The sequence below is a fragment of the Anastrepha ludens genome, chromosome 6, assembly GCF_028408465.1.
Source record: "Anastrepha ludens isolate Willacy chromosome 6, idAnaLude1.1, whole genome shotgun sequence".
In the NCBI taxonomy this organism is placed as follows: domain Eukaryota; kingdom Metazoa; phylum Arthropoda; class Insecta; order Diptera; family Tephritidae; genus Anastrepha; species Anastrepha ludens.
In genome coordinates this window covers 116,558,450-116,574,712 of record NC_071502.1, presented here as the reverse complement: position 1 = coordinate 116,574,712, position 16,263 = coordinate 116,558,450, and the positions used below count along the sequence as shown (strand labels likewise).

At 40.9% G+C, this 16,263-nt stretch overlaps 2 protein-coding genes across 2 annotated transcripts; both read right to left on the bottom strand.

The window, feature by feature from the left end:
• Positions 1–5,372: 5,372 nt before the first annotated feature.
• LOC128866491 (basic proline-rich protein-like) lies at positions 5,373–8,195 on the bottom strand. Its single transcript, XM_054107288.1, has one exon. It carries the CDS (start codon positions 8,143–8,145, stop codon positions 5,386–5,388), a length of 2,760 nt encoding a protein of 919 aa, XP_053963263.1. The 5' UTR covers positions 8,146–8,195; the 3' UTR covers positions 5,373–5,385.
• Positions 8,196–10,777: 2,582 nt separating this feature from the next.
• LOC128866795 (uncharacterized) lies at positions 10,778–13,172 on the bottom strand. The gene is made up of 3 exons (XM_054107776.1): positions 12,964–13,172; positions 12,726–12,887; positions 10,778–12,652 (listed from the first exon to the last, which is right to left on the bottom strand). The coding sequence occupies exons 1-3, from the start codon at positions 13,142–13,144 to the stop codon at positions 10,881–10,883; spliced, it is 2,115 nt and encodes a 704-aa protein (XP_053963751.1). The 5' UTR covers positions 13,145–13,172; the 3' UTR covers positions 10,778–10,880.
• Between the last annotated feature and the right edge of the window lie 3,091 nt (positions 13,173–16,263).

Genomic DNA, 16,263 nt, shown 5'->3' with positions numbered 1-16,263 from the left:
TGTCTTTAAAACGTCTTTGATTTTAATAAACGAAATGGATGATTCACTTATTATTTTAACACCGATGGAAATTTTTTTTATGAACAAATCGATTATGCCTTTTTGTACTAAAAGGTTCTTAATAAAGTCGCTATTTTGCGCGAGAACCTTAATAGGTGGAATCACTTCTTTTATAGCTTTATTTTGTTGTGAAGTCACACTGCATTCCATGTCACTTTCATCACCTTCTAGTGCCTGTAGAGGTGTCCAGAAGTTTTTCCTGTTAATGTTTTTATCACTCACACTTGGAATTTTAGTGTGAACAATTTTACTCTGCTTACGAGAAGACATTGCATCTTCATCGTGATCTAGCGCAACTCGTTTAGCAATTTTTTTATTTTCTTTTGTTGCTATATTTGTTTATATACTATTTTGTTTAGTCACAGATGCAAAAGAAGGTCTGACTTAGTCAGCGGTCCAACGGACAACGACTTGTCTGTTTACTAAGGTACGTAGCAACGGCTCGATAGATTTGCAAACGGACGTAATATACGACTATTCGATTGGCGTCAGAATATAACTAACAACTGTCCACAGGAGTAGTTCTTCGTCCGATCTCCCGGCTGACATGGTGGGTTATTTCGCCTCAGATTTCCTTTTAGACAACCAGGATCGCCAATATAGACTTGCGGATCCTCTGAGCTCGTTTGTTGTTAAATATAATATAATTTGCTTTGCCAACTTTTCGCATGGTTCCGGTACTGTTTGTCAACATCTTACGTTCTCATGCCAAAAAACTAAATAAACCACTCATAGGCTTTTGAAGTGAGCTTCGCCTATAACCTCATTTGATTTCAAACAGCTTGAAAGTGTCCTTCGAAACTTTGATAGAATAATAGTTTTTATATGAACAGCAGCTGTAATATCGCTTACTGTGATTTGGTGATAACTCCCTTCGTGGTACTACTAAATTCGCACAAAGCAGCAAACTCGCTAATTTTATGATGTCAGCATTGCTATCCTGATTCGATTGAAAAACTTGTGTCCTGCTATTTGTGGTTTGCGTCTTGATGTTGTTCCATAAATAGAGGGACCTACAGTTTCAAGCCGATTCCGAACGGCAAATGGTTTTTATGAAGAACTCTTTCATGGCAGAAATACACTCCAAGGTTTGCCATTGCCTATTAGAAAAAAAGTTTTCTTCACTGACATTCGAATCTACGGTGTCTCTGAATTCCGAATGGAAGTTACGCACCAACCCATTCGGCTACGGCGGGGGCCTCTTCCCTTTGCGGGTGCGAAAAGTGAAGTGCGAAAAAAGCCAACACAAAATTCAAAACCTTTATAAACAGATGCCTACTAAAAATTCTTCAAATATTCTGCCCAAATACCATCTCCAATGCTGACTTATGGCCCAGAACACAATAGAAGCTCATGCACTGCGGAGAGAAGGAGGCGATATAATAAGGGCTGCGATTGTCTGGAACCCCCAAGAAAGTCGCAGGTGAGGAAAAGCAACGAACACCCGGAGATGACTGCTGGAGTCAGTAACACATGCTATGTATCTTAGCTGGAATGAAGTTAATGATTGGCGCCCAAAGCGCCGAGATTCCTCGCTATGTCGGCTGAGAGATAACCTATTTATATTACGATCGAGTTTTCCGCTATTTCGATAGGAGATCGAAAGTACTTTTTAATAACTTTCAACAGTTCAATTGTCAGAATTAGAAAAAAAGTAAGGCTGTGCTTACACATATTTGAATACAAAATTATATTGCCCAATTCAGAATTATATTCTTGCAGGAAAAACCCACATTCATTTTCTTTATTGGATATTTGGTTAAGCGCTTCCTCCTATTTGTGCCTTGCTATTTTCGACAAAAAGAGGCACCTACAGTCCGCGAACGGCAGATGATTTTTTATGATAAGCTTTTTCATGTTGACATTATTCGCCGAGGGCAAACGCTATTAGCAAAAAACATTTTCTATAATTTGGTGTTTCAAATTCTTTACGGACTTTGCGAGTTGGCGACGGCAAATGTCACAGACCATAGAACGGCGAGCTGTATGAGTTTTAGAAGGAAAAAATAAAGATAATTCGTGATGTCCTTATGATCACAAGTCCTTAGTATTCGTTGCGGCACTTGTTGATGATAGCAGAGGTAGAGAGAAGCTATTCTCAGCTCGCATGAAGCAGTAATTACTGGTGCGATTTGCTGAGCTCGGTCAAAATCGCATAGGCGGCTACTGTGCCAATAAAGAAGGAAAATATAAAAATTTGTTCAATAAAGGAAAGCAAAATTCTTTTCAACGGTTCTAGATTTCAACAAATTTCTGATCCTCCATGTGTTTGACTTCTTAATCTGGTTGCTAATTCGGGTTATACCATTGGGCTTCTGAAAACTTCATTCAGTGACTTTGTTGACATTTTAATGACGAATAATCAGCTGGACCAATACTTTCGTAGAGGATTGGGATGGATGGTGGCGCTTCGCATGATGCTGAAGCTGGTCGTGAGCCTCCGTAGCGCGCTGGAGCAGGTAGAACCGGAATTGGCGAATTATATAACGCCGAGTTGGAGGTTGAAATTAAGGCTGCAATTAAAATTATGAACAACATTTTTTAAAACAATTTAGTTTCTACTAAAGCAGATCACTGAGCGAATGGCAACTTTGTTCTACTGAAATGTAAACGGATGTGGTTCTTTTATACCTATTTCTAGTGGCATTTAATTAGAGCAAGAAAAAAAAAATATTAAGACATTTTGCTTATCACTTTATGTGCCTCTGCTGCATGTAACAAATCGGCCTACCATTTCTTCATACACTCGAAGTTGGAAAATTGCATTTCCTGTTTGCTTAGGTGGGACCCTACTCCCAGGAGCTATCGCCAAATCGCACGTGCTACTTCGCCAATAATAATAATTATTACAAATATTGCTATTTAGTATTGTGTCAGTTGGCAACACATTCTTTGAAGCTTAGATAATGTTGAGAACTTATCAACTGTTGACAGTTGCATGAAAGTTGTGAATCAAAAGTCTGATAGCTTCCATTTACTGGCTTGGTGTACTTCCGATGTAAAACGGCATATAAACATACCAGCATTTTTTATCTCGTTTCTTCCCCTCAGTTCCGTATAACGATAGTTCTAGCTCTTCTTTTGATAACTTATGCTTTGCAATAAATGGATCTGAATTAAGAAACAACTCTTCACTAGATCGTCAGATCGATTTGCCTTCTGTCAGAGCGGCGTAAACCTCTTATGAAATTGATGTCATACGTATTTCAAAGTTGGTTGTATCTACACGGCGTTAATTAACTTTAGCACAGGAACTTATTCACAAGTTTTGAGAATTTATTTGTTTCTTATTTAATTTTAATAACTTGTTTAGGCTTATATTGTTCATTCTCCTACAAAAGTCATAAAAACCAAGATTTTGCGCTTTGTGGAAATTAAGAAAATATTGAACAAAATTTCATCAAAATATCACAGTTTTTAAACATAGTTCTTGGAAAAATTTCGAGTATGCAGTTTTATAGCCAATTGAATTTTGATGGTGTAATAAATTGCAAGTTTTTAGTGGCTCAAAAAATGCGTAGATTTTTCACAATTTTTTATTTTTTATTTTGGCGGTGTTGGGTGTGTCCTTCCATATATTCGGACAGAGTCTGTGGTCTCATCCATTTCTCTGATCTACTGGAACAGATAAGCTTGAATACTCTCATTTTCACTATCCGTTGCTTGTTAAAATTTTTAAATCAAATTATTTAAATTATACAGCCATTAATTGATCTTAATTTTTCCCTTTATTGATATCTTTTTTTATCGTTTTACATTCAAGTCTTATCTTCAGCTCACTTTTTGCCTCTAGTATGTTAAGTTTTGTGACCATAGACTTACTAAATGAAATAAAATGAAAATGAAAAGGAGCTTTGCTCGAGAAATAAAATGTATTTTATCTGAAAATAATGGCTTTAGCAGCCACTAATTTACTAAGTTGTTCTCATACCTGTAGTTACTAAATTCGGTCGCTCAGTTCGAAAATCTACATGATTTCTTAACCCTTTAACTGTTTAATTTTGTTTCGAAAAACTTTTCTACCTGCTTAGTTATTTTCAAACAAAGACGAGTAAATGGCGTAAAATGTTTCTGCTTGTAAAAATAGGCAATTATGTCTAAAAATCAAATCTTGGTTTTTTAGAAAATATATATTTTTATTTATCGGACATACGAAATGCTTTTTTATTTGAAAAAAATCGGTTTGTTACGGCATTTCCTCATAATGCGTTATTTCAACTTAATCTAAGCTATTGTGCATTAAAATAAATAAGGTTGCCAGACCAATGAATATTCAAAAATGTAAATTTTTTAATATATCTTTATTTGCTCTTTTTCTGGGGGGAAAATACAGTTGTTTCGTTAATTTTTCAACGAATGCGATGTTTTATCTTCACTGCGATTGGTCATTTGTTAAATTTTACTCAAGTCTCACAAATGCAAAAATGAGTATGTACTTTTATTCTTATGCGTACATCTTTCACATTTATTTGAGTGACTTTTTTACTATATCTTACATTTCTTTTAGATAACTTATTTTTAATAAGTGAGTAAAAAGAATTTAAAAATTGTTTTCTTATATATGTACTTCCATATTTCTTACAACATAGATAGCAAATTTTCAAATTTTTGCAAAGAAAACTTATTTCTTTCTAATTTTATAAATATCTTGCCAACATCTGAATTTATTGAAAAATGAAGTACCGACAAACTACAGCTAATTTAATTGTCTCTAATTTCACAGCTAGAAACCTTTATGATCTAAATTTTTTTTTTAATCTAACGGTTATTTGGATACAACTCGAAAACATATTGACAGAAAAAAAAATCATGTGAGTTTTCGAACTAAATTTACACAAGAATTGGATGATCTGGGTGTTTTTTGTTATTGTTGTAAACTGTAATTACACTTTGCGGGAATTTGCGATGCATTTGAAATTTTTCGTGCGTTCCCACGACAGTCGCCTCCACGGATTTACTATATATGCCGCCAAAGAATGTCACTTCAGCAGCAATCCTTTATTATGGACGACTACAACAACACCTACAACAAAAACAACCACATCAACCACGTTGATCCATTCATTTAACCCTCCAATTCCCAAGCCACACTGAGTGGAAATCATTTTTTGTTTGCTTGTATTTTTGAGTAAATTCGTTGCATATGGCAAAAAGTTATAAAATAAGAATAAAAAATTAAATAGAAACAAAAAAATTCTTATAAAATAACTTTCGATAGACAGGCCGTGAAGTTTGGGGCCATTGGGTGTACATGAATCAGTTTTGTACGGAGACATTAAGGGAAAATTAAGAAAAACAAGATATTGAGGATTTACAATTTCATTTTTATTTTAGATAAAAGATGACATGGTTTGAAGGCATAGGTAAAGGTGCCGGCGCCGGTGCAGCATAAGATGGTGGAGTTGAGCCTACATAGGGTCCTGATGCTGATGCTGCTGCTGGACGAAATCCTGGACCAGGTGCTGGGCCTCCATAAGGACCTGGTTTAGGGCCGCCATAAGCTGATTGTGCAGACGCCGGAGCTGCGTAGTCTGATGGGCCAGGTGCTGGGGCTCCGTAAGTACCTGGACTAGGGCCGCCATAAGCTGATGGAGGTGGTGCCGGTGATGAGCCTCCATAAGGACCTGGTTTAGGGCCGCCATAAGCTGATTGTGCAGACGCCGGAGCTGCGTAGTCTGATGGGCCAGGTGCTGGGGCTCCGTACGGACCTGGACTAGGGCCACCATAAGCTGATGGAGCTGGTGCCGGTGAAGGGCCTCCATAAGGGCCTGGACTAGGGCCGCCATAAGCGGATGGAGCAGGTGCCGGTACTTCGTAGGGTGATGGACCAGGTGCCGGGCCGTCATAAGGACCTAGATTAGGACCAGCATAAGGTGATGGAGAAGATTCCGGTGCTGGACCTCCATAAGGACTTGGATTAGGGCCGCCATAAGCTGATGGAGCAGGTGCCGGTGCTGCGTAGGGTGAAGGGGCAGGTGCTGGGCCGTCATAAGGACCTGGACTAGGATCGGTATAAGCTGATGGAGCAGGTGCCGGTCCTGCGCAGGGTGATGGACCGGGTACTGGGCCGCCATGAGCTGATGGAGTTGTTGCCGGTGCTGCGTAGGGTGATGGACCAGGTTTTGGGTCTCCATAAGGACCTGGACTAGGGCCACCATAAGCTGATGGAGCAGGTGCCAGTGCTGCGTAGGGTGATGGGGCAGGTGATGGACTTGGTCCATCGTATGGTGCTGTGTCAGGTGCCTGTGCTATTAAGGCAGTAGTTGGACTAGGCCCGGCGTTAAGTGCTGAGACAGACGTTGGGTCTCCGTAAGATGTTGAACTAGGGCCCCCGCAGGGTGCTGGGTCTCCGTATGGAGCTGGACTAGGGCTGCCATAGGCTGATGGAGCAGGTGCCGGTGCTGCGTAGGGTGATGGACCAGGTGCTGGGTCACCATAAGGACCTGGACTAGGGCTGTCATAAGCTGATTGAGCTCGTCCCGGTGTTGCGTAGGGTGATGGATCAGGTGCTGGGCCTCTATAAGGACCTGGACTAGAATCGGCATAAGCTGATGAAGCAGGTGCCGGTCCTGCGCAGGCTGATGGACCAGGTGCTGGGCCATCATAAGCTGATGGAGTTGTTGCCGGTGCTGCGTAGGGTGATGGACCAGGTTTTGGGTCTCCATAAGGACCTGGACTAGGGCCGTCATAAGATGATGGAGCTGGTACCGGTGCTGCGTAGGGTGATGGATCAGGTACTGGGCCTCTATAAGGACCTGGACTAGGGCCGGCATAAGCTGATGGAGCTGGTGCCGGTGCTTGGTCTCCATAAGGACTTGGATTAGGACCGCCATAAGCTGATGGAGCAGGAGCCGGTGCTGCGCAGGGTGATGAACCAGGTGCTGGGTCATCATAAGGACCTGGACTAGGACCGGCATAAGCTGATGGAGAAGGTGCCGGTGCTGGGTCTCCATAAGGACTTGGATTAGGACCGCCATAAGCTGATGGAGCAGGTGCCGGTGCTACGTAGAGTGATGGGCCAGGTGCTGGGCCTCCATAAGGACCTGGACTAGGGCCGTCATAAGATGATGGAGCTGGTACCGGTGCTGCGTAGGGTGATGGATCAGGTACTGGGCCTCTATAAGGACCTGGACTAGGGCCGGCATAAGCTGATGGAGCTGGTGCCGGTGCTTGGTCTCCATAAGGACTTGGATTAGGACCGCCATAAGCTGATGGAGCAGGAGCCGGTGCTGCGCAGGGTGATGAACCAGGTGCTGGGTCATCATAAGGACCTGGACTAGGACCGGCATAAGCTGATGGAGAAGGTGCCGGTGCTGGGTCTCCATAAGGACTTGGATTAGGACCGCCATAAGCTGACGGAGCAGGTGCCGGTGCTGCGTAGGGTGATGGACCAGGTGCTGGGCCTCCATAAAGACCTGGACTAGGGCTGGCATAAGCTGATGGAGCAGGTGCCGGTGCTGCGTAGGGTGAAGGGGCAGGTGATGGATTTGGTCCTCCATAGGGTGCTGGGTCAGGTGCCGGTACTACTAAGAGAGTAAAGGCGGTAGCTGGACTAGGTGCTGAGGCAGATGTTGAGTCTCCGTAAGATGTTGTACTAGGGACATCGCGGGGTGCTGAGGATCCATAAGTTGCTGGACTAGGGCTGCCGTAGGACGATGGAGCAGGTGCTGGTGCTGCATAGAGTGGTGAGCTAGGTGCCACATGTGGGTCAGCGTAAGGTGCTGGGGCTGGTCCTGGAACTCCGTAAGATGCTGCACCAGAGCTGCCGTAGGGCGCGGGAGCAGGTGCAGGAGTAGGTGATGTATAAAGTGATGGAGGAGATACTGGGGCTCCGTAAGATGCTAGACTTGGACCTGCAAGGCGTGTGGGATAAGGTGCTAGTGCAGCGTATGGAGCTGGAGCAGGTGCAGGTGCTAAGTAACGAGTTCGAAATATCCAAGGATTTCGACCTGTTTCTGGATTCAAGTAACGAGGCCAAAAAACAGGACCTGCAGCTTTTGCGTTTGCATACTGTGCAGCCGGCGTTTTGTACGAAGCCGAGTTGGCAGATGCAACTAAGACTCCAACTAAAACTATAACTAACATGCCTTGAAATAAGTTAGTTACTACTAAACCGAATGAGTTGATTTGCAGAATGGCAGCTTGGTTGTACTAAAGTGTTAGTGGACGTGGCCTTTTTATATGTAATTATAGAGTCTAGTAATTAAAATGTCTAGTTATTATAGAAGCGATAGGAGTTGTGCTTATCACGTTATGTGCCTCTGCAGCATGGAAGCCATCTGCCCACTATTTTTTCGTCTGCTCGAAGTTGGCCAAGTGCATTTGCCAGCGACTCAGATTGAGCGTTAATTTCGACAACTCGCGCTATGTCGCGTGTGGTCTTCAGCTGCACGTACGTGCTTCGAGGCGTTATTGTTATTAATTGGCCTTGTATCAGCTGCTCATGCATTCTTCGACGCTTATGCAATGTTGAAAATCGTCAACTATTCATTGGTAGTATAAAATTTATGAATCAAAAGACTAAAGAATGTCTCGTGAGCTAAATAGTTTTGTGTGTGTAGTTTATATGGTTTACATAAATAATAAATTGCAATAGAATGTATAAATTGTAAAAAGCGAAACCAATTATTAAGAGATGAGTCACATACTTTTTATTCTCAGATATCATTAGCACCTAGATAGTACTCGAAAACACCATTGAGTGTGAATTGAGCTGTGTAACTTTTCTTGAAGTCAGACATGGAAATCTGATTGGCCAACGTTATTGTTCGGAATGCTAAAACGGAGACATATTGTTTCAGTCTGATCGTATTTCTTAACAATTCATGCATACGGTGAATTCTAGGAGATAACTACTGACCTTACAACAAATCTTCAAGATATCGTGCAAACCGTTCGCGGTCTTCTTAGCTTACATATAGAATAATGCTTTAAGTGTGCCTTGCCCTCACTTATTAGAACCAGCATCTTCCTTAAGCCTAACACTCATCTTATTTATATTAAAAAAACTGGGAAGGCTGCAGCTGAATTCACAAATAAAAACTTAGGTTTCGCAATTTTTAATTTCAATCCTTAATTTGGGTGCCTGGCCATGTGGAACAATTTCCAGAAATGAGGCGGCTTATGAGGCAGACGGAATACCTTAATAACCTCAAATGGGGAATACATCTCAACATCAATAGCTTTGATATACATTTAACTCCGCCTCCTTTAGCAGTCTGGTCAAAGATGGCATCAGACTTCGGAATTCCTAAATTGAATGCTACCGCAGAAGCTGTAGGGATTAAAATGGAAAAGAGGCAGTCAAGCACCACTCTAGGAGCATGCGAGAATAACTTTCGACAATGGCGACATTAAATTAAATCAACAGCGTCGGTCGATTCTAGCATAGTCCTCTAGGACTATAATTCCTAAAAATCGCTTAATTGCCGATTGGATGTTGCATTATTCGACGCCATTTCAATTTAATCTACCATAACTTGGAAAGCTGCGTAGCTGTTGAGAAGATATGCAGCCTTCTTTTACGTTTACTGTTCTCTTATTTCAGCATAGTATTAATATTAGCATGGATTAAGCCCAGTATTCTCATGCCTTTGGGATGCCCGCGACAGGGTCATTCACACAAAGTTGTTTTAGTAATGAAAAAGTCCGTTCTAACACACCTTTCAATATCCTTCATTAAATAGAAAGAACCCATAAACTCGCCTTCGGTTTCAAGTAATTAGCACTGCAAAGACAAAACTTCACTAAAAGGCTGATTTGAAACATGGTATCAGATCGACTTGCGAGTAAAAGCCAAAAATATTTATTCTCCTGTTATTTTAGACCATAGAAAAAAAGCTAGGTAATCGGTTTTTTATTAAAGGAGGCTTAAATAATCACACTTGTAAGGTCTGCATTTTCCAATATAAAGTGGACTTGAATCTACAAAATTTATAGAAAAAAGTTTTTCTAAAAGCCATAGCTCTTGGCAGTTATTAAACCGCTTCCCAGTGTATTTCTGTCACAGAAAAATAATTTACAGACACTTTATAATCAACGCACGTCACTCTAAGAACGTCCAATGTTAGCATCAAGTAGCTCACCAATCTAAGGAGTGTATGTCCGGCAGTATTGTGTCCCTAACTGGTTATTTGACTCATAAGAGCAGCCGTATCCTTATACATATATATTTGGTCCTTTTATTTTTCTATGGAGCATTGATCCTTGTTTTGTCCTCTGTATGGCATCATAATGGACAGATTTTGGATCTTTGTCCAACAAGTAAAACCTTTGCTTGGGCAGCTGTTTATCCTATACTATCCCAGTTTCTTGCTCAGTCACTTTAGCTAAGTCTAGTAAGCTAAGTTACTTTGAGAGAAAATTTAGTGGACTGCGCATAGCACTGACGGATAAGCACGAAAAGCACGAAACCTCGCAAACTTTTTCTCTACCAGGAGGTAAACGCGTATTCTGGCAAAGATTGCAGAAGTTGCCCCAATTTTCCCTTGCATCACATAAGAAGACTATGACTGCATATTTTTTGGCCTTTCTGTACCCTCAGCGCAGTCGCTACCAAAAATTCATTGCGGTAAGAGGGAGGAAACTTGGCTTAAACACTTTTCATCTACTTATAGATTGAAGGATTGTGAATGCGATTTACGATACAAAAATTCGTTTTCGATGCAAAATTTGTTAATATTTACTTTTAATTTATTTATATAATTACATACTAATATACAATTTCAATGGGTCGGGAATTCTTATAAGTTACAGGTACACAATCACACACAACATTCACATACTTAATTAAATTAAAATTTCAGTGAAATTTTTAGAAATTAGTTGTACGTGTAGGCGCGTGGCTTTTTCGAGCCGTGGTACTCGATAAAAGTATAAGTCGGCTGATAGTAAAAAGGTATGGATTGCGATTCAGACATTTCAGTCGGCGATGCTGGTAACTGTGGCTGCTTCGGACTGTATTCCATCCACTTCGCAATTAAAGCGGCTAGGTATGGTGCATTCTCTTCGGGCGGTGGCGATTTAAATAGATAATTGAGTAAGTCTTTGATTTGAGGCGCCGAGGGTATGACAGTCGTTAATTGATATTGGTATGGTTCTGATGAGGGCATTTGATTAAGGGCTGAGTAAGTATTTGGGACCTGTGCTGCGTATATATTTTTAGGTCTATAGGAAGCTGGTGTTGAGTAAGAATATAATGCAGGTGTTGGAGCTGCAGCAGGAGCTGCGAAGCCAAAAGGAGATGCAATTTGGCCAGTAGGGTCATACGAGGACATGATTCGATCTGGTGTTACATACGGCACGGGGTAAGGAGACGGACTAGGAGCTGGTGCAGGTGCTGGATAAGCGTACGAGTTGGGAACCGCATCTGAGTCGCAAGATGCAGCTGGTGCTTCATCTAAAGCTGAGTAAAATTCAGAAGCAGAAGCAGAAGCAGAAGCTTGCCCGGTAGATGAGGAAGTGTAAGGAGCTGGAGCTGGAGCAGGAGCAGGCTCAACATACGATGCTGGGGCAGGTGCAGGCGCAGGTGCATAGTCAGACGAAGTTTGATACTTAGAGGTAGGAGCAGGATCGGCAGAAGGTGCCGGTGCTGGTGCTGGTCCATAACCAATAGATGGTTGATAGTTAGATGCAGGGGTTGGTGCAGGTGCAGGTGCAGGGGCTGGTTCATAACCACAAGCAGGTTGGTACTTAGAAGCAGATAAAGAGCCAGTGGAGGGAGCAAGATCTGCATACGATGCGGGTACTGGCACTGGTGCTGGTGCTGGTGTTGGTGCTGGAGCTGGAGCAGGCGCAGGTTCAGGTGCAGGCGCGGGAACAGGATCAACATAAGTTATTGGTCCTGAATAACCAGATGAAGGTGTAGGAATTGGTGCAGGTGCTATCGTAGGTTCATAACCAGGAGCAGGTTGGTAGCTGAGAACTGGAGCAATATAAATTACTGGCGCGGAATAACCAATAGAAGGTTGATGGTTGTTAGAAGGATCCGCATAAGGTGCTGGGGCTGGTTCAGGTGTAGGTGCAGGGGCAGGTCCATAACCAGAAGATGGTTGGTAGTTGACAGCAGGTACATAATTGCGTGCGGGAGCGGTGTCGGTATATGAAGCTGGTGCTGGTGCTGGTGCTGGCGCAGGAGGAGGCGCAGAGCCATAATCAGAAGGAGAAGATTGGTAGCTGGGAACAGGTAAATAATCGGACGCAGGAGTGGGTGCAACATAAGTTACTGGTATTGAAAAATCAGTAGAAGGTTGGTACGCGGGAGCAGGACTGGCATAAGATGCTGGAACTGGTGCAGGTGCTGGTGCTGGCGCAGGAGAAGGCGCGGAGCCATAATCAGAAGGAGAAGATTGGTAGCTGGGAGCAGGTAAATAGTCAGACGCTGGAGTAGGATCATCATAAGTTACTGGTGTTGAGTAACTCGTAGAAGGTTGGTAGGCGAGAGCAGGTTCGGCATAAGGCGCTGGGGCAGGAGCAGGTTGATAGCTGGGAGGAGCTAAAGAGTCAGACGCGTATGGCGAGTAAGCGGCTAGACTGGCGCCGTAAGTGATTTGGTCTGGTTTTGCGCAAGGACCGTAATTTACGATTATCCATTCTAGAAGTAGAAACGATAACAAATGTGTTTAAAAAATAACAATTCAGAAATATGAGAAATTTATACAGCTTACGTTGTTTCGTTTCACAAATCAGTTGATTCACCAGACAGATGTTGGGTACCGTTTTTGTCGGACCTGCAGGCATTTGCAATGCACACACGGGCTGATAAATGGCTGGACAAATGATGCCCTCGCAATTAGAAAAACAATTTTCGAGCGGTACTTTTGTGAGTTCTGCGAGAAATACAGATTTTCGAAATGAGTTATTATACAAAATGCAAAAGTTCCAAAGTGCAAAAGCAAAACTTACTTGGTTTCCCAGCAAAAAGTTGCTTATAACTGTAGACGTCCAGCTTGCATTCGTTATCGAAATAAATATATTCATAACCATCTCTGCCGCACACCGGTTCACCACCGTCAGGACATAGTGGCCTATCGAGGGCGCAGTCAGCGGTGACTATTAGGAGCGCAAATAAAAATATTTGCCACATTTTTAACAACAACCGCGAAGTGACTAGTATGCAGATTGACATGTTTTGTTACTTAAATAAAGGTTGCATTTCTTATATACTCATAACCAAATGAAATGTGGGCCAATCATTTGAATTCTTGCAATTCTCTCTATTATCACTTTATGTGCCTCTGTTGACATTAAACAATCTGCCGAAATATTCATGCCATTTGCCAGAGACTTGGCATTTATCGTGAGAGCTTCCAGCACAGCGCTGATCTTCAGCTGTCTGTACGTGCTTCTTGAATTGTCGATAATTGGCGACGTTCTGATGCCTGACACCACTTGCTAAGCTGCTATGAAAAGTGCGAAAAACTGAAGTGCGAATATTAGTATATCAAAAGTTGATTATTTACTATCTGGCTTGCAAAAATGTGAATCAGACCGATTTGTAAAAACTGTCGGAGGCAGAATATTTGCGTAATTACACCCACTTTCACGGTGGTGCAATTAACTTTTTAAAATTTTATGATTTTGAGTCTGCTCTCATGCAACTCATGTTTTACTATCGTCTTTTTGTTTTAAGAGTTTATTCTTCTTTTTTAATCAGTTTAAATGCAAATAGGTGAATGGCAAGTCGGTCTGATTTAGCGCGTTTAAAATCGAAATCAATATTCTTCTTAAAAAGCACTTCTCTCTAGTTCTAAGAGATTTTCGCTAACTTCACAAGTGTGCTGCACCGAGTCTGTGGCGGTAAACGCTCTAAATCTCCTCAAAATGTATGACAACCAAGTAGATAGAAAGCCACCTCCAAATGGTGAATGGATCTTATGATAATCTCGTTTTTTCTCACTACTGATGCCTTATCCACGTGCGATAATAGATTTTTCGTGCATACAGTTGACTACGACTCACAAAACTCTACTCTCAACTACTTTGGTGAACTTTTCGTTATACGAGTTAATTACAAGTCTTCGATACTTTTCAAATCTAATAATCAATAGATGAACTTTCCACCTATTCTTTTGCTCCTTTAAAGTACTCTACTATGGTTGATCTAATCCACATATTTTGAGAATTTGCGCTGACCTCTACAGCGAAATGTACAATTAATTGCAATAACCCTAAGTCTATAGTAATGAGGAAGCTACCGCTGGCCAAACATAACTGTGAAGTTTCACAACTTGCAACCACTCCACTTCTACTACTGTTAAGACAGGTGTGACTACTATTACACGCGTCTGTTATATCTTATATATGCGTAGTGCTGCTTACCGCACTTACTTTTTTGTGCCACCCCCATCATTAGCTAAATTTGTTTCTGATACGTTTATCTCAACTTCGTATTCAGGGAGTTCATAAAAAGGTGCATGGGTTTTATTTTACGCTAAAAGTTGTAAAAATTCAGTGTTGGATTTTCGGGCTGAGCGTACAGTCGATCTTCGATTCAGCTTATATTAGTGAATAAAAGCAATACCAATTCATAGTAATTTGCGATTCCGGGATTGCGAGATATTTTTATTAAAATTTCGGGACGAGTTCGAACTAACTTAAATTCGATAAAAACTCAATGAAATTTTTTTTAAATCAAGAAGCATTTTACCAAGCTGAAAACTTAGAGAGAACTGAAATTGAACTAAAAATTTCATACAATAAGGTTTCAAATATTCTTAATTTAGTTTGAAAAAACTTAGATAACTAATTTTAAAGCAGTAAACAACTCGTATTTTTATGCAGTATATTTTAGAAATCATATTTAGTACTTGAATTTAGGTGCAGAAACATATGAAATAGAAAAAAAATTTCATAATTTGTATTGATGCCAACTCTTTTGTAAGCACATTTTTAAAATTAAAAAAAAAAAAAACGCAGATAAACCGGGATCCCGATTATATAGAAAAGTTTTGGAACTAAATGTTGCAGAAAAAAATTTAAAAATAGTGAGCTAATCTAATTTAAGTTTAGGTTCAGAAATATATGAAATACAAGAAAATTTCGTAATTTGTTTAATGTCAACTCTTTTGCAAATAAATTTTTATCTCTAACGTTTAAGATTTGTGCAGAAAATAAGTTACAATTAGTGCGCTAATATAGTTATTTTCCATAAATAAAAAAAAACAAAAATTTACAAGGATACCGCATTTTTAGGATCCCGAATTTGCGTGACTACGGAATTACCATCCCTAATTACTTCGCTGCTCATTCACTTTCCCTCATGTCACCATAGCTAGAATTTAAAATATATATTTTACTCCAAATATTCATTCGTTCACATTCTACAGATTTCTACAACTAAATGTCACTAATAAACTTTTTTTAATACATTCGAGGAAATGTAAAACAGAGATTTTCTGAGAGTAATACACTCTGTTTAAACTATTTTGTTTTAGCAGAAAAAAACGCTTTTAAAATCAGTTATTTTTAGCGCAATTTAGTTTTAGGAGAGGCGTGTCTCCAACTTTGACGTGTCTCTAACAATGTCAACTTTGAAAGTAATTTGTACTAAAGCATGACAGGAAAGTTCAATATCATTAAGGGTGATAATATCGGTGGTGCTCTTTCCAATAGGGCATTTTTGACATATCACGCGTGACATACAGGGTTGCCCATATTCGACGGACCCGACGGATTTCGATGACTCTTTGGGCCCATTCCAATCGACGAGGCTTGTCCGCAGGCAACAATCTTTGCGTCAATTGAATCTTATACGGGAATAAATGCAAATCAATGCGGATAATTCGATGTAAAGTGGTCCGAGCAATGCCCAACTGCTGAGAACGGCGATTTTGGGATGTCCTTGGCGACGCCTTGGTCGGTATTGATTTGGCCTCTTTGAATTAGAAAGAGCATCACCAGTCAAAATCCTTGCGTACAAACGTTTAATGGTGTTCTTAGAAGGCGCACTTTTCACATTATTTAATTTTTTATACGCACGTTGAGTTTTCACAATTGACTTCTTTTGTTGAATGTAAATTACAACAATTTGGGAGCGCTCGCGTGGCGTGTACTGTTCCATGGTAAAAATCTGCTTGGACTGACGCTTCCAACGCGGTTGGTCATTAAGCGATCTGACGACTCTGTCAAAAGATACAGGGCTGCCAGATAGGTCCATCGAATATTGGCAACCCTGTACATACTTTTTTCAATAATGGCTTAAAT

Excerpts from the sequence above, each read along its gene's own strand:
- LOC128866795 (XM_054107776.1), bottom strand. The coding sequence starts at position 13,144 with ATGTGGCAAATATTTTTATTTGCGCTCCTAATAGTCACCGCTGACTGC. Across the intron at positions 12,888-12,963 it reads ACTTTTTGCTGGGAAACCAA|AACTCACAAAAGTACCGCTC; the intron begins GTAAGTTTTGCT and ends TATTTCTCGCAG. Across the intron at positions 12,653-12,725 it reads GATTTGTGAAACGAAACAAC|AATGGATAATCGTAAATTAC; the intron begins GTAAGCTGTATA and ends TTCTACTTCTAG.
- LOC128866491 (XM_054107288.1), bottom strand. The coding sequence starts at position 8,145 with ATGTTAGTTATAGTTTTAGTTGGAGTCTTAGTTGCATCTGCCAACTCG.